The 23,640-nt window shown below is 50.9% G+C and overlaps 1 protein-coding gene across 3 annotated transcripts in view; it reads right to left on the bottom strand.

The window, feature by feature from the left end:
• Positions 1-23,640, bottom strand: part of sema6a (sema domain, transmembrane domain (TM), and cytoplasmic domain, (semaphorin) 6A) — a 90,314-nt gene that overhangs the window by 5,621 nt on the left and 61,053 nt on the right. Inside the window, exons 12-20 of one of the 3 annotated variants that reach the window (XM_035378666.1) lie at positions 22,969-23,100; positions 21,894-22,049; positions 19,840-20,013; positions 18,598-18,738; positions 17,004-17,081; positions 14,873-14,931; positions 14,362-14,382; positions 14,174-14,224; positions 10,508-10,666 (exon numbers count right to left, since the gene is read on the bottom strand). In XM_035378666.1, the coding sequence (XP_035234557.1) occupies positions 10,508-10,666; positions 14,174-14,224; positions 14,362-14,382; positions 14,873-14,931; positions 17,004-17,081; positions 18,598-18,738; positions 19,840-20,013; positions 21,894-22,049; positions 22,969-23,100 (971 nt within the window). The remainder of the gene's footprint in view (positions 1-10,507; positions 10,667-14,173; positions 14,225-14,361; positions 14,383-14,872; positions 14,932-17,003; positions 17,082-18,597; positions 18,739-19,839; positions 20,014-21,893; positions 22,050-22,968; positions 23,101-23,640) is intronic. The other 2 variants (XM_035378667.1, XM_035378668.1) reach the window with 2 other exon arrangements.

Below are 23,640 nucleotides of genomic sequence, written 5' to 3'. Positions count from 1 at the left end.
TAATGACGCTGAAGCGCTCCGTCATGCTTCGCCTGGGCTCGCCCGCGCGGGTACGAGCGCAGTGAAGCACACTCGGGCGGGCGCTCGCCCGGGGGGGGGGGGGGCACACGCGTGGAGCGAGCGCGCATACGGGGGAGAACAGCCTTACCGTGGTTCCGCGTTCTGCGTGTCCCAACTCAAACCCTTCCCCGGGAGCCGCTGCTAAAACACCGACTGGCTTTTTCTCAAGCCGTTACTGGATGTGCTGTACCTTCGCTGCACATTCGCGAGGTAAACTACTGGCTAATCTTCAAACGGCCTCAAAGCCCGTTTAACAATGCACAGCGTAGACTGCGGCCAGTACGGCTGCAGACACAACAAACACACACACACACACCCTTCCTCTGCCTGACCGTAAACAGCGCTGATCCAGATCTGAGGTTCGGCTTTAATGTGCTTCCAAAAAAAAATCCATCCGGCGGCTGAACGACCGTTGCGTCTGTGGAAATTAATGGTGAAAAAAAATAAAATAAAAAATAAAAAACCAAAAACAAAAGGTGATATGTATAAAAAAAAGTGCAGCTTGGTTTGCAAAGGCAGCAAAAAAAACCTCGATATGCACAGACTGCATCTGGGCTTACATCATTTGTGTTTATTTTGGGCCGTCTCTGGGCTTCCAGAGAACCCGACCCACGGGAGCAGAACCAGGCGTTCAGCCCAGTGGTGTCACCGTGGGGACGGTGTCGGGGGGGGGCACGCAGATGAGCAGGATGAGTCCTTTAATGGAATCAAGCACAGGGAGGACTGCGACATGTCGTTGGGACGTCAGTCCATTATCCCCCCCCACGCCCCCCCCCTGCGCTGCCCCCCCCCCGCCCCCCCGCTCCCCCGCTCCAGCCAGCTCCGGCTTACCCGAACGGTGGCCTTTAACGTGCGCAGCTTACCGCCATCTCCTCTGCCTTTTAGCGGGAAGGTTTCAGAGAGAGAGAGAGAGGGAGAGAGAGGGAGAGAGAGAGAGAGAGATAGAGAGAGAGGGAGAGAGAAAGAGAGAGAGAGAGAGAGAGATAGAGAGAGAGAGAGAGGGAGAGAGAGGGAGAGAGAGGGAGAGAGGGAGTAATGAAGCGCCGTCAGACGTTAGCCTGAGCAGTATTAACTGACCGTGCGTGCGTGCGTGCGTGCGTGCGTGTGAGCGTGCGTGCGTGCGTGCGTGTGAGCGTGTGTGTGCGTGCGTGTGTGCGTGTGTGTGTGTGTGTGAGCGTGTGTGTGTGTGCGTGCATGCGCTGTTTCTGAATCTCAGATGACTGAACGACCTGCCCGCGGACGGGACATCTGCTTCTCGTCTGCTCGCGGGAAGAAGATCTGAGGACGGACACTTTTTTCCCCTCCTCCTCCTCCTCCTCCTCCTCCTCCTTCTCTCGCTCCCCCTCCCGCTCCCTCCTCCTTCTGATTTCTGCTCTTTTACTCGAGCAGAACTTTCCGCAGCCATTCGATATCTTAGCACGTCTTCTGCGAGCGGCCTTCCCTAATTCAGACGGCCTGTCTTCTGCGAGCGGCCTTCCCTAATTCAGACGGCCTGTCTCCTCTCGCCACAAACGCTTTCAGCTCATACTGCGCTAATGCGGTCCGGCGCTGGAGCTGCTCGTGATTTAGGGGCGGCCTCCATTCCGTGCTTTGATTTAAGCTTTCGAAGAAAAAAAAAAAGGGGGTGGGAGTGCAGCTCCGAGCCTGAGTTACCCACAAATCTCTCAAAGCCGGACTGCACATGCAGTGACAACACGCTGGCGCTGAGAGAGCAGAAAACCCACCGTTTAAACTGAACGTTTTAAACGGGAGGTTCGGGCTCGTGCTTTTGGCTTTTCTTCGTCTGCAGAGGCACGCATCTATAACGGTCCTGGCCGACCGTGTCCCAGGGCTAAGGGTGGAAAAGACAGCAGGAAAAATAAACCGTCCTGACATGGAATCTGGAGAAATTAATGGGCGGCGGGTTTGCGGTCGAGGGGGTACGGTTTCGCGTTTCGGCGACGGACTCCCGAAAGAGAGTTTTTTAAAACGTGTCACGCCGGCCTGAGCCGGGAGGCCCCAGCCAACCCGGGGAAACGACAAGGCTGCCGTGGCAACCGGCGACCGCAATAATCCCTGACAGAGGACCGAGGGCGGGGGGGGCAGCACCGGGGGGGTGGGGGGAGGGGACTCTCAACCGCCAAAGCCCTCTGACACGCCGAGAGGGATGGGGGGGGGGGGAGGGGGGGGGGGCGACACGGATACGCCCTCAGAGGCCCAGGCAGACCTTTGAAGACCGCCATCTCCCCCTCCGCGGTCGACTGTTTCCCGTCTTGACTTCAAACGGGGTCGGGGTTGGGGGGGGGGGGGGGGGGGTGGGGGGCAGTACAGGAGGACTCAGACTTCAGACAGAGACAAAAGCCCGCACTTAACGGGCCATCCGCGGTTCACCTTCCCTTCATGTGCAGAACTGGAGCTCCGCTTTTAAGGGTCTGTACGGAGGGCCCCTGCCATTCGCCCCTCCCGTGCACCCTGGCCGACCCCAGATATGGGAGATACGCTTCTCTTTTTTTTGATGATGATAATGACTTACCTTCTTGATGAGTCGCCTTGCCGGGCCATTACGATGTTTCTCTCCGCGTTCAACAGATAAAAATCCGTCGCAACGTTCGGTTTTAAGTGGGTTTTAAAAAAAAACTTTTACGATGTTACTGTAAGAAAGTCATCCCACAAACCTGGCGTACAGAAATAACTATTTCAACAGACGAGCGCATAACCTTGAAAAAAAAGCTTCGAAGCAAAGATGCGCATGTTGCGCATTGCACTGCATTGCAAGCGTTCCGCTGGCGCTCTTATCTACAGCAACAATCAGCGGAGGAGAAGGAAGCTAAAATAAAGAAGCTGTGTTAATTTCTCAGTCTCCCTACATGAGGGATCACACATAATTCTAATCATACTGGCTTAATCTGTAAATCACACCATATTTAATTACCTCTGCCTACTCAGATGTTCAAACAGTACAATATTTTTCTAGCCGATTCAATGTATGCTCCCATTTTTCTTCCGGTTGTTAGCTAAATGTCTTCCATTCATGAAGTGAAGTAAAGGTTTCCACGGCATACGTATTAGCTTATTAGTCTTATCTGCCGAAAATTATGGAAATTGCACATTATGCATTCAAGCCCGCATGCATGTATCATTTTAAGTCGGGGTTTATATCACAAGAGCAGTCGCATCAATATTTATAATATCAGTGAAGTCGTACTCTTTTAGCTCTGTGCTGGAGGAGCAGCTGTCCGTGTTTTTAATAAGGGCGTGCCCGACGGTGTCTGCTGGGCTACAAAGAGGGAAGGTACTGAGGCCTCTCGTACATTCATTAATCATCCTGAACCTGTTTTTTGTTTGTTTTACATGATTAATGCCACCAATTAGTCCTTTAAACTTGACCGCACCTGTGACAACAATTCACATCGGCTACTTTTACTTTGGCCAGAATTTACGCTGCAGTACGACTGCGTATAAATTTGAAACCGGAGGCCAACGGAACGTCAGCAAGAGCATTTATTCGACATAAAAACACAACATCGCCGATGATTAACTTGTGCGCGTACGACAACTGTAGCTTTAGCTGCTTTAATTTATTGCGTTATAAAAACTGCGACCGCTCAGCGCTGTTGACTTTGCACTATTGTCTGTTGATTTAGCAAGTCTCAGGACCTTATCAGCACTTCTGTTCCGAAAAACGCCCGGAGACAAATGCAGCATTTCCGCAGTCTGAGAACTCTGTAAAAACGAATGAATGAAAATGCTAAAGATGTGTTTTTTTCCCCCCCTCCAACAAACCGTGCCTCTCTCCAGTCACTGTGCTGTTTTTCTTGCATTCAAACCCAACTGCCACCACAGCACTGCGTCTCATTGGCTGGGCTTCTCCCCATCATGTGATGTCTTGTGACATCACGGCATACATGCACCCGAATGCATAATGTTGTAACATCAGGACGTGCAGTAATTATAGGCTGTGCATTCTAGTTCTACACTGAGGTCCCTCCAAACAGACCCCAGTGAGACAAATGGTTTTTTCGTTGGAAATAAATCAACGAAAAAAGCCACAAGAGCCGTGATATTTTAATTCCAAGTTTCAGTGTTTAACAGTCCTACCCTACAGTACCAACTTTTGACACATTTTGCTAAAAATATAATATGAAATAAACACACAGGAACTCTCTTGAGAAACCCAGAACACAAGCTCCCATTTTATGGAACATAAGATGCATTCCCCACCGCTGAACGAGTCACACTCTCACCCTTTCGAGAAAAAAAGACCGTTGTGAGTGTTGTCACACAGAACACTTCTTACACGTTATAAATTGACCAAGGTTAACCAACACAGGCCATTCTGTCTGTGGTGACATCAAAGCGAAAATTACATTTAGACGCGGCTTTCTAGGGCCGTAACCTCCGACTGAAACCGCTGGTTTCATTTGAAGGCATTATTGTCTGAGGTGGTGAGAAGGGAAACGATAAAATCTAGTGATCAGATAGAAACGTGTTCAGCGATGTGTCGCTCTGGTTTGATGGGAAAAAAAATCTGACGGGAACACACTGACATGACTGATTGGTATAAACGAGGGGCGTGAGACCTCTACTGTGAATATTGGGGTTCTACTGTGAGTCGCTTTGGCTAACTTTGGCCATTTATAAGTTCAAAGCCCCGTTCACATGAAATACTGCAAAGTGACCTCTGTAGATCTTTAATAAGGAGGGTCATTGTTCCATTACAGTGGCAACCCAAAAAAGAATCATTGTTCCCTCCGCTTGGTTGAGATGTACAGCATTTCATGCACCAGACGCCAACAACTTTGATGTAAACATTTGCTGAGATGTTCATCAAACATCTTGAAAGTTCTTTCTAAACTCCGCAGCGAGTTTGCTTTCAAAGTGACGACAGTTTGATGTATGCGTTTATAGAAGTTTTCTTCCCGTCGTATATTTTTCTGGTGGCTTTCAAACGTTTTTTTTTTTTCCGGGAGGACAGGCTCGGAAGTAAATGCCGAGATGCTTCATAAAAACTTACCTTGCATATAACGGCACACTGAAGTCTGCAGAAAAATTGTGCTGAACGCACTCGGATGCGAAAAAGCGATGAAGTGATGTTTAAGATTTTTAAAGAGTCAGTATTTCCTAATCTTCTCAGAAAACCCACTGGAGCTTCAAAATGAAAAATGTCACCCATATGGCGAGATTAGAAGCCAGCACACCAATGCTATGCGCAAGCTGCCATTTACAATCTTAGCAAGTTTGCAGAATAGTTATAAAACTGTAAGATTGCCCTGAAAACTACTCGGTAAAATGATACCACTATGTCAGGCCAAAATAATTTAAATCGATATTTTATGTCTAACATAAATCATCAGCAGCTTGTCAAGACTAATGCAAAGCACATGGTGAGTTTTAATACTGAAATTTAAATATTTCTTGATTTTACAGGAAATATGATGCGGCCTGTTCATGAATTTGTCCTCAGTGCAGATATCTACGGCATATTCTAAACATGCTGACGTACGTCAGAATACTGTCCTTTCATTTCCCGAAACAGCAGAGCGACCGTGTACCCATAGCAGCATTGCACAGTTATGTTTTGAGGTTATTGAGAAATGCATTCAATTCATGTATTAACAAGGGCTTATCACTTATCATGAATAATTCAAAAGGCATTTAAACCTAATAGCTTATGGATTTCTTAGGCAGGTGTAATTGAAACATGCACAGACTTGCAGCAGTTGGTGAGGTGAAAAATAAAGGCGGTAAAGCGCTTACTTTAGACGGATAATGACCCTGGATAATGGTGAATATTAGGATAATGAACTATTAACAATGAAGGAAAAGCTGGTAACACTTTACAGCAAGGTTACATGAATTGGCATTAGCTAATGTCGTTGCTAACTACTAACTACTGAAAAGTTAATCTGTACAGCTTTGTCAATGTATTTGTACATCATGAATTCATGTTAACAACTATATTAGTTAATGCCAATTCATGTGACCTTATTGTAAAGTGTTACCGAAAAATCTTACCAGCCTCTTTGTTGAAGACCGTCCACCTGCCGCTGATTTCCTGTTTACTTGCGTTAAGTAGTAACCTTGCCATTGTGCTTTTTAAGTTAAATGGCACTGATTTAAACTGACATGTTTTTTCAACAGAAAACAAGGTTTTTTTCCCCCAGTATAACCTACATTACTTCATGTGAGTGCCACCAAGGCTGAGCTACCTTATTAGATGCAATCGAGCGAAAAAAGTACCAGCTGCTAACGTGTCCTTGTAAAAACTATGTTTTAAAAAAACAACAGGTTCATGACATTTCCTGAATTGAGATAAGTGCTCTGATGCCACTGTTTGGTCCAAATGAAGGGAACATTCTTGATCATCTGTTATCTTCGCCAGCTGTGCTTAAGAAGGAGTCCCTAGTTGTTTGTTGCTCATTTTAAATAGGTGTATACATTTTAGGAATTAGCCTTTGGAGTGTACTCAGACCAGGAAAATGTTGTTTACAGATATCCGCTCTCTTAAAGTTCCCTAATGTTAATTGTAATCCAGTGAACAGCTCTGGAATAGATCATAAATCATCAACGTTGATAATAATGTGTACATTAAGATTGTTGCTCATCACTTGAATTCTTCTGTACCTAACTGCAGATTAGAATTTTGCGTAAACTATCTCCTGTTCATTGCATTTTTAACTGTTCTCTGCTGCCTCTACTACTTTAAGTTAGGATTCATAAGATGAAATATATTCAGCCAGAGGACTTTGTGTACAAGTTTGTGTGAAGTTAAGAAGAAAACGGTGCAGGCAGAAACTTAAACAAGGGACGTTACTTTGAACGGTGTAACAAACCCGTCTTATGTAGCGTGCTTACTAAGCGGAGTTCAGTGAACCCTCAGAAAAAGAAAGTCAAGGAATGCAATTATGGATACTTTCCAAGAAGATGTTTCATTGTCTTCTACTCTGGCTTTGCAGATGGGGAACATGGCAAAATTAAAATTGCAGAATCAATTTGATTAAATGTGCAATGGAACAAACGGTCTAATATAGTAAAAAGTCCACACTGCCCCAAAATCATTTTTTAATCCTTGGGAAATCAAGAAATCCATTAAAAAAACTATGGTAAGAACGGGTAGTAATAAAGAACTTGCACTAATGAATATGATATAAATATTATAATAATGAAATTATTATGCACTACATATTGGCCCTAGTATACTATATCTTAAATAATCAAGTCTTTTGAATCTTTCCTTTAAAATACCATCTTAGCTAACACGGGTAACCCATGATGCTAAAGTGCGTTCTCAAGCGGCTAACCCACGACGCTGAAGTGCGTTCTCAAGCTCATACTCTTCTGATCCTCCCGTACGCCTTTCGCCCTAAATCACACAGAGTAAAAATACGTGCGGGGGCGGCAGCTTTCGGCATGGCAACCACCGTGTGACCCCCCCCCCCCCCTGCACGGAGTAACCCCTTCGCCCCGAAACACGCACGCATCACAGGGCTAAATGGAGGAGGGGGGGGGGGGGGGGTGAGTAACGGAGACCGCCAGTGGTTAACGTCAGCCATGCTGCGATTAAATCAGCGAACGCCAGGGCTCAGAACAACTGTCTGACAGGAGGAGAGGGGAGAGAGGGAGAGAGAGAGGGAAGAGAGAGAGAGGGAGAAAGAGAGGGAGAGAGAGAGGGAGAGGGAAGAGAGAGAGGGAGAGAGAAAGAGAGGGAGAGAGAGAGGAGAGGGAAGAGAGAGAGGAGAGGGAAGAGAGAGAGGGTGAATGGGGGAGAGAAAGAGGGACAGAGAGTAGAGAGGGAGAGAAAGGAAAGAGGGAGAGAGCAAGAGAAGAGAGGGTAAACAAGAGAGAGTGACTGAGAGAGAGCATGAGAGAGGAGAGAGGGTGAATGAGCAAGAGAGAGAGGAGACAGGATGAACGAGAGAGAGGAGAGAGGGTGAGAGAAAGAGAGAGAGGTGGGGGAGGATCTGCTGTTGCTTTTTGTAATGAACCCATAAATTAGAGAGACACACAGAGATGGCTACAGGTCGGCGGGGGGAGAGAGAGGGGTGGGAGGGGGGTGGGCAGGACTTCATTCCCCGGGAATGGGGGGGGGGGGGGGGGGAAGATATGACTTCGATTTGTTCGGATGACCCATAAATATGGTTAGTAATACGTCTGCGCTGGTGTAAGGTACAGCCTTGGAACGTTCCTTCCTGACAGATGAAGGACCCTGTGGAAGGGGAGCTACGCACAATGGCAGCAGATGGCGGGGGGGGGGGGGGGGCGGAGGAGGGGGGGGGAGGTGGTGGAGGGTATCACAGATAGATGTGCCCAGACACAACAGCGCTAAAATGTACTGCGAAAACATCGCTGTGACGCTAAGCGGGCAGGGGGGGGGAGGGAGAATACTTCGGTAATAAATATGCCCAGTAAGTATTCATCACTTCAGGCTTCTGCCGCTTCCAAGAACATCTACAGTAAAGGGCTAAATGAACTCACAGGGGGATATGGGCTTCTGTATTATTTTTGGGGCCGGTCCGATGCCCGTCATCGTTAGCAGACAGACCTGTCAGAGCTCAGAAGCGATCTGAAGTGCTTCCTTTGAACTCATATGAGGAGTTCTTAATTAATCATGACATTTAAGAATAGATAATCATTGATTAATGGTATTGATATTTTCAAATTTGGTATTCCTTCCCACAACGTTGTGTAGAGTAAATCGAAAGGAATAGTTTACATTAAATGTTAAAATATACTCGACTGACATGTTTATACTTGTGATCGTATGCAAATGCGTCCGGCACACTAGACCTAATATACACATCATATAAATTTACATACTTTAACGTAACGCATTTCATTCAGTAAATGTTCATTTTCTTAATGATTGCGCAGGATAAATAGGTCAACAATGCTCCATTAATTCAGAGCTTCGTTAATTTTAAAAGTCGAATTAAGTGAGCCGGAAGCGATGCTTGTTTGATGTTTGTGGATGTTTACATCTGAAGTCACGGCGCTGCGGTGTGTAAATTGATGTTTTCCCGAGCACATCTGGCACCCTGGGGGTTTCGATGAAAGGGCACATGCAGGTGCGAAAAGACCAGCCACGGAGAGGACAGCCAATGGGAGGAGCCGGAAACACAACAGGAAGGAGCGAACAGCCAATGGGAGCAGCCGGAAACAAAACAGGAAGTAGAGGACAGCCAATGGGAAGATGGACACGAGCGCTGACATCGCCAAGACAGTGAGGTTCATTGCCAAAGCAGGAATGCACAGTATTACCAAAAAGGGAGCTTAAAATGACAGCAGATCAAATAAGTAATTAAATAAAAGAAGCCAAGAACAGGAAATCAGCGTCACACAAAAAAAAACCCCATCAGTGTGTAAGAACGAAAGCCATGCAACACGCTCACAGGAACAGCGCAAAGAAAACGACCTCCGCAGACACCACTGATCTCAAACCCACGGCAACGACGGAAATCAAAACTGGGAGAAGCAGGACGGGTGCCTTTGGAAGAACACAACCAAAAAAAACAACAACAACAACCAAGAAGCAGCTATGTTTAGATGTAAAGCTTTCCCGCCCCCCCCCCCCCACCCCCACCCTCTCGCCCATCGCTGAACACGGCAGCCCGGGGGCGATGGCGGGGAAGGGGTTGGGGGGGGGGGGGGGGGGTGGACGGCAATGCCACGGTAACGAGCGTGCAAGTTCGGCTCTGCCGCCATTGTGCCTGTCCCGCCTACGTGTGTCCCGCTTCCAGCTTCCGCACACCTCCGGGGGCCTGTCGTTCCCAATCGCCCTGGCGCTCGCTTCACCGCCCTTTCGGCCTGCGTTGCTCTAAGAGACGAGCCGACGCGGCCCGGGGAGACGTCGCATTAGCCCTCCCTCCCCCCCCCCCATCCCCCCACCCCCCCACGAACAATTATGAATCTTTTTTAGTACTGACCATTAATATCCATCCATCATAATACCTGTTTATTAAGTTTCGCTGATGAGCTCTGCAGCGGACACATTAGATTAAGTCTAATGGAATTTATGAGGGATACCCAATCCGCTATCGATCCACCAATCGAATCGCTGCATCTCTGGCTTGTGGGCGTGGCCTCTCTTGGCCTTTTTCTTTTTTTTTTTAACCCGCCGCGCCTCGAATCGTCCTTGAGGCGGGGAGACGCGTCCAATGTCACGCCCCCCCCCCCCCCCCCCAGGACAGACGGGGGTGAAGACGGCGCCGGGGAAAATAAATACATCGCAATCCCCCACCCCCCCCCCGGTCTGGACTGTAATAGTCTGGATATTACACCCCTCTGCCCCTGCCCCCGCCCCCCCAGGGGGGGATGTAATGGCCCCTTTGTTTCATAAATCTCCCCGGAGGTGGGGGCAGCTTGTTCTCCCGACGGTTACGGCGGTGCGCTGGTCAGCTGGAAGGGGACACGCGGTAGATCTGGGGGGCCCCTGCCACAGGGAGGATGGCTCCACTATTCCAAGGCTTACCGTTGGCGTCCTGCTGGGTGTGGGGCGGCACCGCCACGTACGGGTCCCTCTTATCGGACGGCAGCGGCGGGTCCTTCTGCTCCACCATGCGGCCGTGGCCCAGGGGCCCCCGCTCGGGAGGGGGGGGGGCGCTGGTGTGTGAGGGGAAGGTGGCGCGGCCTGTCGGACACAACACACGTCACTGACGAGCGGGTGCGGGAGTGGGGGGGGGGGGGGGAGGAGCGAAGGGGGGCGGGGCTTACGGATGAGTGGTCAAGGCGGGGCCTACGGATGAGCGGTAGAGAGAGGAGAGGAGAGGGGCGGGGATGAGAGGTAGAGAGAGGAGGGGGGGAGGGGCCTAAGGATGAGAGGTAGAGAGGGGAGAGGAGAGGGGCGGCGCTTACGGATGAGAGGTCAGGAGGGGAGAGCAGAGGGGCGGGGCCTACGGATGAGAGGTCGGGAGGGGAGAGGAGGAGGAGGGTAGAGTAGGCGAGCGGTGAAGAAACCATTTTCACGACCCCGGAGTCTCTCATTATCACACAGCCTCCGCGGCGGTTCGTGACCTCGAAGGAACCGTCCGTGTGGGTCGACGTCCCTCTGAGGGGACCGGTCCAGGCTTGCCTTTCTCACCGAGGTCGAGAGGAAAACCAGAAAAACACTACCTTCTGCTCCGCGGTGTCAACCATCGTCCTGTCCTGTCCCTCCGTTCCCTCCGATAATTTCATCACATCCGAAATCAAATCAAAGTCAGCTGCATTATGGGTCGGTTATTATTAAAATATCCATACCCTGATGCTAACGAAAGGGAGCGCGGATCCCATCACAATCCAGGAGGAAGTCGCCTCGCGTTCGCCCCGATGTTTAAGTTAATTGCAAAATCGTGCCGAGAGGTTTCTTTTTATAGTTCATCGTGCGACCTGCTGCTCGGATACACTTGCACGTTTTTTTTTTTTCCCTCTTTTCGATTTCAGCAGCCATTAATGTCACGGTGTTGTGAAACTGGTTTCTGAGTTACCGGCAGCGCAGAGCACTCCTCGCCGCAGGTCGAACGAACGCCCGTGACATCACGCTGGCTGTCTCCGGCTCGACTAATTACATTCCACTGTGAAGGTTAATTATTAGCCATTAATTGCCTCGGGGTCTTTGTTCAAAATTACCTGTGTAACCGAAGACGCTCATTAACAAAATTTCTCCTATATGACCAAGAGCCTGAACACTTAATTAAATAAAATCAGTAAATGAAACCCCACGTAAATGGCATGCACTATACAAATATCCTGTATTGGCTTTTATCTATAGAGCTCCAGCCATGAAACTGATGGGTCTTTTTTTTTTTTTTTGTGTGCAATATTTAGCGAGTTCTATAAAGGCACATCTACACATGACCTGGTATAGTCGTGTAAGCTATTGCCAATGGTATGTAAACAATCATGGTGTTGGAGCTATAACAGGTCTACGGTTGAAGCAGTTTGATGGATTTTGTATTCCTTCAGGGGGCAAATGAAGCCGACCAGTTCTCCAGGGAGGTCTGTCACAATTTCGGCGGAATTCGAGCATCGCCGGGGTTCTTTGTGGGACACCACGCGGTGGCGGCGGCCGCAATTAATTTCGCTTCGTTTTTTTTTTTTTTGAGCAGCACGGTCTCAGCGACAAGCCGATCGGCAGCGCCCTGTCACGTGGGTCGGGGAGGGCAGGGAGGTTCCGGGGTCGGGGTTGGGGACGGGGGCGTAGGCGGGGGGGCGGGGGGGGACGGGACGCCGCGCCCCGACGTCGCCGACGGCCCACCGACGCACAGCAGCCCCCGCAGCCGGCGAGCGGCGAATCATTAACATGATTTATTTAGCGCCGCGCCTGGGGCCGGGCGAGCAGAGTGACAGCGCTCTCTTGTGATTCGCTCTCGCCGGGTCCGCGGGAAACGCGGCGTCGGGCGGATACAGGAAGGGGCCTCTGCGGAGCAGCGGAGGAACCCGGAGAGCCGGCTCGCTCGCTCACGCACACGCCCGTGCCCGCGTTTCCCCCTGTTCATCAGAACACAGAGCGCAAACAAACGGCACGCTCATCGCCTTCCACTCTCGTTTCGTTTCTGTTGTTCGTTTCTTTGTTCTGCCGTATACCGTTCGCACGCGGTCCCTAAGTACCCGTGCTAACGCAGGACGGGTGAGATGCTAAGCCAGACGCCAGGCGCTGTGCGCGCGCGCGGTGGAGTAAAGGGCAAAACACACCCGAAGGTTTAATTGAAAGCTCCTGTTTTAAGGCCTCTGGAGTGTTAATAAAGAATGAACGCCCTACTGCATTATGCATTTTTTTCTCCTGACGTTCACAGACACGTTTGGGCCAGGCTTAAATATTTTACACGCCGGATTTTCGGGTCAAGCCCCTGTGCCCTCCATCTGTAAACAGCTTTTCCCATTTTTATGAATCTGACTACTTTCTGATATATTCGGAATGCTTACTGGACTAGGAAATACGTAAAATTCCATCTCGGGCACGGGGGTGCATATCTCAAGCAGTAATCTTAATTCAAACGACCAGTTCAAGCTCTTGCTCTTTTCTGTCAAGTGAAAATTGTCTGAAGGCCCAGTGTAATTGACGGTATGGCTGACGTAAGCCCAAATCAAGCCAGTGCACCCTTCTCTGAAATATATACATTTATAATACATATGCATGTGCATACATTTTAGTCAGAAGGAGTAAATATTCATATATATATACAGTAGCATAATTATTCCCAGCACTGTGAAGACGTATCTGAATTTCTCTGGGTCTGAACACACGAGCACTGCTTCCGTCATCACAACCTTTCCATACAAGCAAAAATCTTTTTTCTTGTTTTTTGTTTTGTTTTTCCCCAGATTGTGTTCTGGATAGCAACAAGCAGTTACGAGCATCGACTCATTTGGGAAAAATGTGTTTTTTTTTTTTGTTTTTTTTTTTTTTAAATAAAAAATGTTGTCACGCCAACGGCTGAACGTGGGTTATGAAACAGCCGTTGGGTGACGCGGTGATCACAGAGGTGGTGTGTGAGGTCACAGAGGTGGTGTGTGAGGTCACGGGGGCGGCTCGCATTCCGCACAGTTTCACACTAATCAGGAATGTTTATCGTTCTCTCCTCCCCCTCGGAAGGGAAAGGACACCGGATCACCAGCACAAGTCACAAATGAGAACGAACACTTTTGATGAGTGTGAAAGGAGCCAGCGTTTTTTTTGTTTTTTTTTCCCCAACAGGGGCCTTTTTTTGTGAGGCTCTTTGTGTGACGTAATGCGGTTTTTATGTATTGTTTCTTGTTTCTAGGCTGCCGGGGAAAGCGAGCTTTTATTTATTTTTTTGTTGTTTTGGCTTCCCCCGTGATATCCTCGTCTTTCTCTATATGGGGCCCTATCCTAGCTGGGAGCTCTATCCTATTAACGACCAGAGCCATCTAATTAGGAAATCAAAGGTCAGGACAAATCAATGCTGTAGCTCTACAGGCTGAGGAGAATAGCAAACAGCACAAAGACCAAATAGGAGGCGGTGTTTGGTTTGGGTGGTGGTCGTGGTGGGGGGTGGGGGATGGGGGGATGGGGCAGCTGCGGGTAAATGGGGGCATTATGGTTAAGATTGCTGTAGGTAGGTTAGGGTTCTACGGGCTACAGTGGTTAAGATAATATTGGGGGGTAAACAGAAGGTCTGATGCAGTGAGGACTGACCGTGGTGTGAGTTTCGAGACCTTTCGTGCTTGTGCGGATAGGACAGAACGTCTAAAAAGGAAAATAATTTTACTTCAGGATTTGCTTCCGCTGAGAGAATGAACAGCCAAGCTGGATGCAAAGAATAATTTAAAAATAGGAGAGGAAAAGACGAGTAAAAGTTACATTCAGCCTTCTGTGCTACTCACCATTTAGCGCCACGAAGGAATCTGGAAATGAGACAAAACAAGGCAAAAACACTCAAATATTTCTCACAGACACGACTTAGAAATAATTCTGTACTACACCATAGAGTGAACTACTGGCAACACATGGCAGAATATTTCTACATTCAGCATGCAGGCATTGAAACACTGAAATGTGCTTTACATTCAACAAGTGCTACTAACTGACATTACGTGCAAATCAAATGCGCATTGCCTAAATGTACTACTCAACTAGCTTAATTTTTTTATCTGGTGGCAAAATGAGCGGCTAGCGGGAATTTAAACGAACGCCTCTGGAGGCCTTTTATCCTCAGAGAGAGCCAGCCGCTCGGGCGTGGCGGGTTTCTTGTTTTTTCTCATAGCTTCCGCTATTTTTAGACCCCGCCCCTCGCTGGCCGCGAGACGAGAGGAGTTTGGGGAAGGAGCGCGGCTCCCGTGCCGGGGAGCGGAGGCACTCTGAGCGCCGATAAGCGGAGGGAAGAAGCCGGCTTACTTTGGCAGTCGCCCAGTCCATCTGTGTTGCCGTGCTCCACGTCCTGCTCGAACGCCCATCTGCACAAGCCAACAGAGACATCGCGGTGAGCGAGCCGAACCGCCGGCAGGCCCGGCAACACCCACCGCCTGACCAGGAGGAGCAGGCAACACCCACCGCCTGACCAGGAGGAGCAGGCAACACCCACCGCCTGACCAGGGGGAGCAGCCCGCCTTCTGATCCGACGGGACAAAATCTGTCTGTTGTGCAGTGTGGTGTGTGTGTGTGTGTGTGTGTGCGTACGTGTGCAGTGTGGTGTGTGTGTGAGTGTGTGTGTGTGCGTACGTGTGCAGTGTGGTGTGTGTGTGTGTGTGTGTGTGTGTGTGTGTGTGTGTGTGTGTGTGTGTGTGAGTGTGTGTGTGTGTGTGTGTGTGCGTACGTACGTGCATGTGCAGTGTGGTGTGTGTGTGTGTGAGTGTGTGTGTGTGCGTGTGTGTGTGAGTGTGTGTGCTTGTGTGTGTTGGCGGATAATGTCAACAGGGTGAGACAAAGCACAGTGGCTCTGGTTTGACAGAGGCGAGCTCGGGTTTGATCTTGCAGGACCACAAACTGTGCTGTGAAACAGGCCTGCCGAGCTTCAGAGAGATCAGCCTGCATGTCCTCCACCCAGCAGGACGTTTCACATTCAGGAACTGGCTTTAAATCAGTGTTAAATTAGAAAAAAGATCTCTTTCCTAAGACTTCGCTAAGACGTCTGAACAAATTTGCCAGAAATATGGATCCGGTAGTTCCGTTTCCCACAATCCTTTGGGACATGGACAGTCCGCCGCAGGAGCAGGAAGACAGAAAGGCTGCCTGCACCTCATGCAGGTTTAATCAGAGACACTTCAGAGCGCGGTGGAAGCGGGGCTCAGCCACTGGACCCCAGTAAAAAGCGCTGCGGGGGAGGGGGGGGGTCAGTAAAAAGCACGGTGGGGTTTGCGGTGACTTGCTGAAAAGTCGACCCCCTCCGCTACAGCCCCTCCCCCCACTACAGCCCCTCCCCTACACTACAGCCCCTCCCCCCACTAGAGCCAGCCCCTCCCCCACTAAAGCCCCTCCCCTCCACTACAGCCCCTCCCCCCTTCCACTACAGCCAGCCCCTCCCCTCCACTACAGCCCCTCCCCCCACTACAGCCAGCCCCTCCCCTACACTACAGCCCCTCCCCCCACTACAGCCCCATCCCCTCTATAGCCCTCCCCTCCACTACAGCCCCTCCCCCTCTACAGCCCTCCCCTCCACTACAGCCCCTCCCCCTCTACAGCCCCCCCTCCACTACAGCCCCTCCCCCCACTACAGCCCCTTCCCCTCTATAGCCCCTCCCCTACACTACAGCACCTCCCCCACCACAGCCCCTCCCCCTCCAGATGGGAGAGCAGAGTTGGAGCGGAGGACGGATGAAGCATGGCGGCCCATCTCCGAGGCCTGTTTGTATCAGTGCGCTTTATTAAATGCTGCCGTGTGCTCCTGGGGGGGCGAAAAGCTTTCAATCGCTCGCTCGCCGCAAAAAAAAAAAAACCCCAGCAGATCATAGCGGTTTAATCCCCCCTCAGTCACTTAAAAAACGCCGCGCAGCGAACGTGAGGCCGTGTAACCTCTTAATGCCTCCTGTCTGCTCGGATGCCAGAGTGGAAACCGAATCAGAGCAGCCCGAGCTTGGCTTAGGAAGTAATGACAGGCTGGGAAAGTGGCACGCAGGACCACTCATTCCGCCGGAATGAAGTTCGGCCGACATCAAAAAGCCCGTCCCCTTACTACGATTTCATCTGCGCCGGGGTTATTTTCCCCCTCTTTCTTCCTTTCTTTCTTACTTTCCTCTTTTTTTTTTGCCGTGAGTTCAGAAAGCTGAAAGCCGGGTCTCTTTCTTTGTTTTCCAGCGGCAGTTAAAATACAGCAGGGGATTATGGGATTATGGTCATTCTCCTCCTGAGGTAAATAGCACTTTTCTGGTATCGGGCCTTCCTGTAACCTTTCCTGCTTGCGGGGAAATAACTAGCGTGGCGCATCAGTTAGCCGCGATGGCGGCCCTTAAAGCTCGGGGAGACGCGGCCGCTCGGCGTGCGCCGGCGGTTAATTTTGGCAGTTAATTTCGGCGGTAATGAAAGGGCGTACTTTGTGTCCGGGCCGACCTCCCGGCACGCGCCCTCCGCCACCCAGCCGCAGTAGGGGTCCCGCGACGCGATGCAGGACCTGGAACGGGGAGGGAGGGGGGAGAGAGGGAGAGAGCAAGAGGGAGGGAGGGGGACAGAGAGTGGGGGTGAGGGAGAGAGACAGAGGGGGAGGGAGAGACATGGAGGGAGGGAGGGAGGGAGAGAGAGATGGGAGAGAGGGAGAGAGAGGGGGAGAGAGGGAGGGAGAGAGAGAAGGGGAGAGAGAGAGCGAGAGATGGAAGAGTGGGAGAGAGAGGGGGAGAGAGAGCGACAGTGAAACCGGCTGGAATGGACTTCCTTTTATACCCCCGTGGCCACACCTCCGGAACAGTCCAATTACAAGTCAAACGCAGCTCAGCCGCACAACAGAAGCAATCTGCTGCTCAGCCAGTTAGCAGGTGTGTGCGATAAAAACACTTGAGGATTTCTAATAAGTAATAAAAAGCTAAGAGGCCCGGTGTGTGTATGAATATTACCAAAAAGAATAATAGTGATAATATTTCCGAAACGGCAAATTACGGTAGCGTGAAAACCCTTTTAGAGGTAGCAACGTGAGGTAAATATACCTCAAGAAAGTAGCATTCTCGTAGCAATAAACAAGATCCTGCAGTGGCTCCTATTGCCTTTCAGGAAGGTTTCACTGCACAGGAAAATGAACATAATCTGTGCTTTCTGCATGTGTTTTAGTAATTTGCTTTGTGTGCCAGAGAATGAAAACACACTGTCAGGCTCAGTACTGTCGAGTACGTCTGCTCCTAATGCGTTGATGAACTACTTTCATTTCACCGTTGACTCAGTAATAGCATAGATTTTACATGTGAAGACAGATCAATCAATCATCCTTATCCCTATTTATATAGCACATTTCATACCCCTTAGTGCAACAAAAAGTGCTTCACGATAAATTAAAAGAACAGAGAAATGAAAGAGAGAGAGAGGCATTAAATAGTATTAAAAGAAATACACAAGTTTAAGAAGACAGATATGTACTTTAATACATATCAAAAACCAAAGGGTTTATTAAAACGTTGAAATGTATTTTGAAGACTTCAAAGGAAAATGCACATCTGAATATGTGTGTGTAAATGCAACAATTGGACAGTGAACAAGAATAAGTTTAAAACCCAACCAGACCTTGTCTCTAAAGGATATTAATGTTTTACTTTGAGATGTACGGCTTGATTAAGACTGCGTGTTTGTCCATCACGTGGATCTCTGATGGATTGGTAATGAAACAGCATTAAGGCAGACACTTGCACTGAGAGCGGTCTCAAATGACAATAAGGAAGGATCAAAAGACACCTTCTGTCCTGTACACAAACAGGAAGTTGCATTTAATGCAAATGCGAATGCATTCTCGTTAAGACAAACTGAAAATGTACCGTAAGCAGTCTGCACTGCAAGAAGGGAAAAGCGGAAGCCGTACAGCTCGGTGCCTGAAGCTCGTTTTTTCCCCCGTTACCTCGGCGACCTTTGACCCGAAGAGCACGCGCGTGCGTGCGTTGCGGTTCGGGGGTTAAACAGGAAGTGGTGGTGGGACGGGGGGGGGGACGTACTTTTTGCAGCGGCCGTGGCGTTCGCAGCGGGACAGCGGCACGCGGACCACGCAGGAGGAGAAGGCCACGAACAGGGCGCGGCCCGGGCTGTCGAGCTGCATGCTGACGATGCGCTTGTCCTCCACGCCGTCGATGCTGCACCTGGGGGGGGGTGGGGGAGGGAGGGGGGGCACAGTCAGACATGGTGAGCCGACAGGACCACCGTGCGCTTTCGATCCCGTGTCAGCAACCCCCCACCCCCCCCCCCCAGGGAAGGCCGGGTGACCCTAGCCAGAGGGCGCGGAGCTGTACTAATCACCCCCCCAGCCCCCCTCCCCCCCGACCCCACCTGGGTTTACCCCCCCTCCCCCCGCCCCCTGCTCCCTCCTGCATAAGAGAGCAGCTGGATTACAGCACGCAGCCCATCCACACTGTGTAATGTGCGGCAGGCATCTCTTCCCTGATCCACTCCCAGAAAAGTCACTTAGGCTAACCGCTAAGCCATGTGGCCCACAGCCAGAGAATGTGCTGCCCGTGCCATGGAAGGACGGGGGGGACGGGGGGGACGGGGGGGGAGTTTGGGGTTGGCTCGTCCTTCATCCCCCAGCAACATGTCACACAACACTCCGTGCCGGACGGCCACATTCATCTCCCTCCAAAAAAAAAAAAAAAAAACCCCTCACACTGACTCACGCGGCTTTCATCTAAATATCAAAGTTTGCAGTTTGTCCTCCCTTTTTCCTCCCCCTTTTCATTTGTGTGCGTAATGTTTCCAGGCGGCCCGTTAAGTGTGCGCGCGGGCCTCTTCCAGTTGGCCCGAAAGACTAACACAGATCCCCTCTGTTTGCTTTAATCACCCGGGACATCTGTGAGTCGCCGGCGCTGCGGTCCGAGCCCGGCTCAGGGGTTCCAGGGCCCGGGCCTTTAATTTGCTAACCGCTAACCGCGGCTCTGCGCGGCGCACTGATGAAAATCCCCCCGTAAATGACAGAGCAGCCCATCTGCTGGGGTGTTTTCGGGGGGTGGGGGGGTGAATCGGCGGGGGGGTGTGTGTGGGGTTTTTTTGGGGGGGGGGGGGGGTGAAGCGGCAGGGGGGTGTGGGTGGGGGGGTTTTTGGGGGGGGGGGGGGGGGGAGCGGCGGAGGGGTGTGGGGGGGGGGTGAAGCGGCGGGGGGGTTTTTGGGGGGGGGGGGGTGGTGGTGAAGCGGCGGGGGGGTGTGGGTGGGTGAGGGGGTTTTTGGGGAGGGCTTTACGCGGGACGCACTTCTCCGGGTTGAAGACGCTGAGCTCCTCCAGGAAGAGGCTGTCGTTGAGGAAGCCGCCGCTCATGCGGGCCAGGAACTTGAGGATGATGCCCTTCTCCGACCCGAGGAAGACCACGGTGTGGTTCCGGTGCGGCCCGGCGGCGGTGTCCACGGCGATGCGCGTCAGGCGGTATCTGGGCGAGATGGCGGGAATCAAAGCGGCTGTGATCAGTACCGCCGGCAATATCACACGCAGCGGGACGCCACCGCCACCGTCAGGCCCGCCTCCTGACTGGACCACGCGCTCGCTGTGATCTCAAGAGCTCTCTTTCTCTTTATCTCTCTTTCTCTCCCTATCTCTCTCTCTCTCTCTGTCTCTTGCTCGCTCTCACTCGCTCTCACTCTCTCTCTCTGTCTCCTTCTCTCTCCCTCTCTCTCTCTCTCTCACTCTCTCTCGCTTTCTCTCTCTCCTTCTCCCTTTCTCTCTGTCCCTGTCTCTCTCTCACTTTCTCTCTCGCTTTCTCTCACTTTCTCTCCCCCCCTCTCAAAAGAAATACTGAGCGATAATCAAATAGATGGAATTCAAATTAAATTTGCACAAACAATTGAGTGCTAATTAATGACACAGAAGACCAAACACATCTCACATAAAGAACAAACAGTGAACAGTACTGCACACACACACACACACACACAATACAGTAAACAATCAGTCAAATAATGTATGTTACAATAATAGATTATGCATATTAAATATGGCATACAATACAATATAAACAGCAGGCTCTACTGTCACAATACTGTACATAACTTTAGTATGTATCTTCTCTGCTTGCGAACATACCTCCTCAGTCCACGGATGATGTTGGAAATAACTTTCACGTTTCATGATAAGCAAGTCATTCCTGGTATGTATGTGCGTGTCTGTATTGCATGCTAGGCATGTCTAGATATGTCCTCTACTTAATTTTATTTAATTTTAGAATTATTTTACGAAAGGCCGATAACCTCGAGTACCCCCCCCCCCCCCCGGCTGGAACGCGTTCTCATGCCGCTTTGAGAACAGGCTCCATTGTTCCCGTCTGTAACAAACGGTACAATTCGCGCTTCTCGCTCTGGGGTACTGGCTGAGATACAGTCCTGCTACACACTGGGCTTCCAGCTGACTTCTTGCATCAGAATAACAGGGCATAATGTAGCTATGAAACAAGACACTCCAAAGCCTATTCTTTCCCTTCCCTCCCTCCCTCTGGGCCTCGCAAGAGTGAATTACTTCTTATAATATTACCATTGGACTTCACGCGGGATCGGAGACAATAATGCCGTTGGAGCCCTAAAAGACATACCTACATTGAAAAGATAAAATAAACATCCCTTTCCTATTGAGGAAATAAACGGGAATTAAGAGGCAATCCGCGAAACCGAACAGACGCTTATCGATCGCGCGTTAAAAAGCCGCCAACCAGCCTCCAATAGCGCTGCGGGAACTGTGGCGGAGAGCAGTGAGAACTCGAGAGATACCGCCGCTTTCTCTGGAGCTGGAGTGGCGTTTGAAAGGGACCGGCCTTTTTGTCGACACCGCATATTAATCAGCCATTCAGGGGCCTCCCCCCCCCCACCCCCCCCCACCCCCCCCCCGCAGAAGGTCTCTTCTGTTCTGCATCATAATCGCAGTGTCAAATCTTGGCTTGGCTCAATGTGGTTGTGGACTGAACCATCTGTAGAGATCTGGGGGGGATTTTTTCAGGAGGACCCCTGTTGTACTCCAGAGATTTTGGGAGGAGGGGGATCTCTTCCAGGAGGACCTGTGTTGTACTCCAGAGATTTGGGAGAGGAGGGATCTTTTCCAGGAGGACCTGTGGTGTACTCCAGGGATTTTGGGGGGGGGGGATTAGTCCAGGAGGACCTGTGGTGTACTCCAGAGATTTGGGAGAGGGGGGATCTTTTCCAGGAGGACCTGTGGTGTACTCCAGAGATTTGGGAGAGGGGGGATCTTTTCCAGGAGGACCTGTGGTGTACTCCAGAGATTTGGGAGAGGGGGGATCTTTTCCAGGAGGACCTGTGGTGTACTCACCGCACCATGGTCTTGAGGAACCACGGCCGGTTGGTGATGGAGGGCACGGCTTCGTCCATCAGCGGGTGCATCTTGATGAAGTTCAGCGTGTCGTCCGGGAACTCGTTGGACAGCTTGTAGCGCTCCACGGACGCCGTGCCGGCACAGCAGCCGGGCCTGGCCAAGGGGAAAAGGGCGGGAAAAGGGAGCAGCGAGGGCAGCCATTTTAGTCATTACAAAAAACAAACCAAAACAAAAAACCTCCCAGTTATGGCTCAAATTGCTTCATATTCCGTTCACTTTTCGGGGGAACCCCCCCCCCGGGGGAACCCCCCCCCCCCCCCCCCCCCAGATAAGTCTCCCTTCACCTGGACTCGGGCAAGCAGGTCGGCTAACGAGAGAAAAAGGGATCAAGAACAAAGAAAAAGGCCGCCTTACATTTCGGACGGGCGGGTCCCCGTGCAGCACGCGTGACAAAAGCACGGCCGCTGAAAGGAGAGAACACTCGCTGCGAGGGGGGGACCCTGATTGGGCGGTCACTCGCTGCGAGGGGGGGACCCTGATTGGGCGGCCAGACCTCCCTTCTGCTCCAGCACTGATGGCTTTTACAGTAATGAGAGGAGGTTGGGGGGGGGGGGGGGGGAACCGGGGCCTGTGTTTTACATCTCATTAACACTTGACCTCGTTTCGCACAAACACATAATTTTATGGTAATCTTCGGGTGGCGGTTCCCGCTGCTCTTGACTCCTCTAAGAGCCGTGCGGAACGAGAGTCTGCTTTCCCCCAATTATCTGTGCGGCAGATCGCTCCCCCCCGCCTTGGACACGCTTTTTTTGTTTCCCCGTTTTTTTTTTTTTTACCCGGGGTAAGAAACGGAAAAATAATAAATGGGCAGAAAGTGAATTAATTAGAAGGGGGGGGGGGGGGGGCGGTAACGAGGTACGGTAACGTCTGTTTCGCGCATTAGAGCGAATTAGGAAACCGCGCGGGATATGAGCTCATGCATTGTTCGCCCACATCCGGTTTTGTTCCCGGAGTTCTGGGTGGGGGGGGGGATAGAGAAATGTGGCGGAGGAGGAGGTGGGGGGGCTCATACCTTGGTTTTGGCACCTTGTCCTCCGGGACGGGGGTCCAGGTGGAGTCGGGCGACTTCTGCTCCTTGAAGCGTCCGGTGAAGGCGAGGGCGATCTCGGCCATGTCGTAGGCGCACACCGCCGAGCCGGGAATGCTGCAGCGGCGGAATTCCCAGACGGGAATAACGGGAACGTTATTTTTCCCCTCCTCGGGAACGCGCATAGCTGGGGCCTGACTCACTACACTAGCTCCGAGGGCCGTTTCTTAAAGGAGATCTCAGCTGCTCTGGCCGCCGGGGACCCGGGGACCTGCGGACCCGCGGGGGGACGGGCGGCACAAGGCCCGGATTGTGACCGGCACAGAGGCGTCATTCTGTCGAACCCGCGACCCGCGCCGTAAATCTCGCAGATCTGACAGCAGTGGATATATACAGAACAAGAGGAATTCCACGCCGTCCAGACGGTCCGCAAAGTTCATGACTAATCTTTCCCCTCGTTTTACAGTTTTGGGAAGCCCAGTCCAAATGTGTTTGTTATAATTTTGCTCACTAGCTGGGAATTATGTGGTTTGACCAGAAGTCCGTGCGAGTGAATTTAGCCAGTTGCTGCAGAGAGCTTTGCAGTTCTGTTACCAAGCCACAGAGCTCCATCTCAATATCTTGTAAACCCCTTGTACTTTAGGAAAATGCCTAGTT

This window comes from Anguilla anguilla, chromosome 10, assembly GCF_013347855.1.
Source record: "Anguilla anguilla isolate fAngAng1 chromosome 10, fAngAng1.pri, whole genome shotgun sequence".
NCBI lineage: Eukaryota > Metazoa > Chordata > Actinopteri > Anguilliformes > Anguillidae > Anguilla > Anguilla anguilla.
The sequence above is the reverse complement of the archived record's forward strand: the minus strand, read 5'-3'. Positions and strand labels throughout refer to the sequence as shown.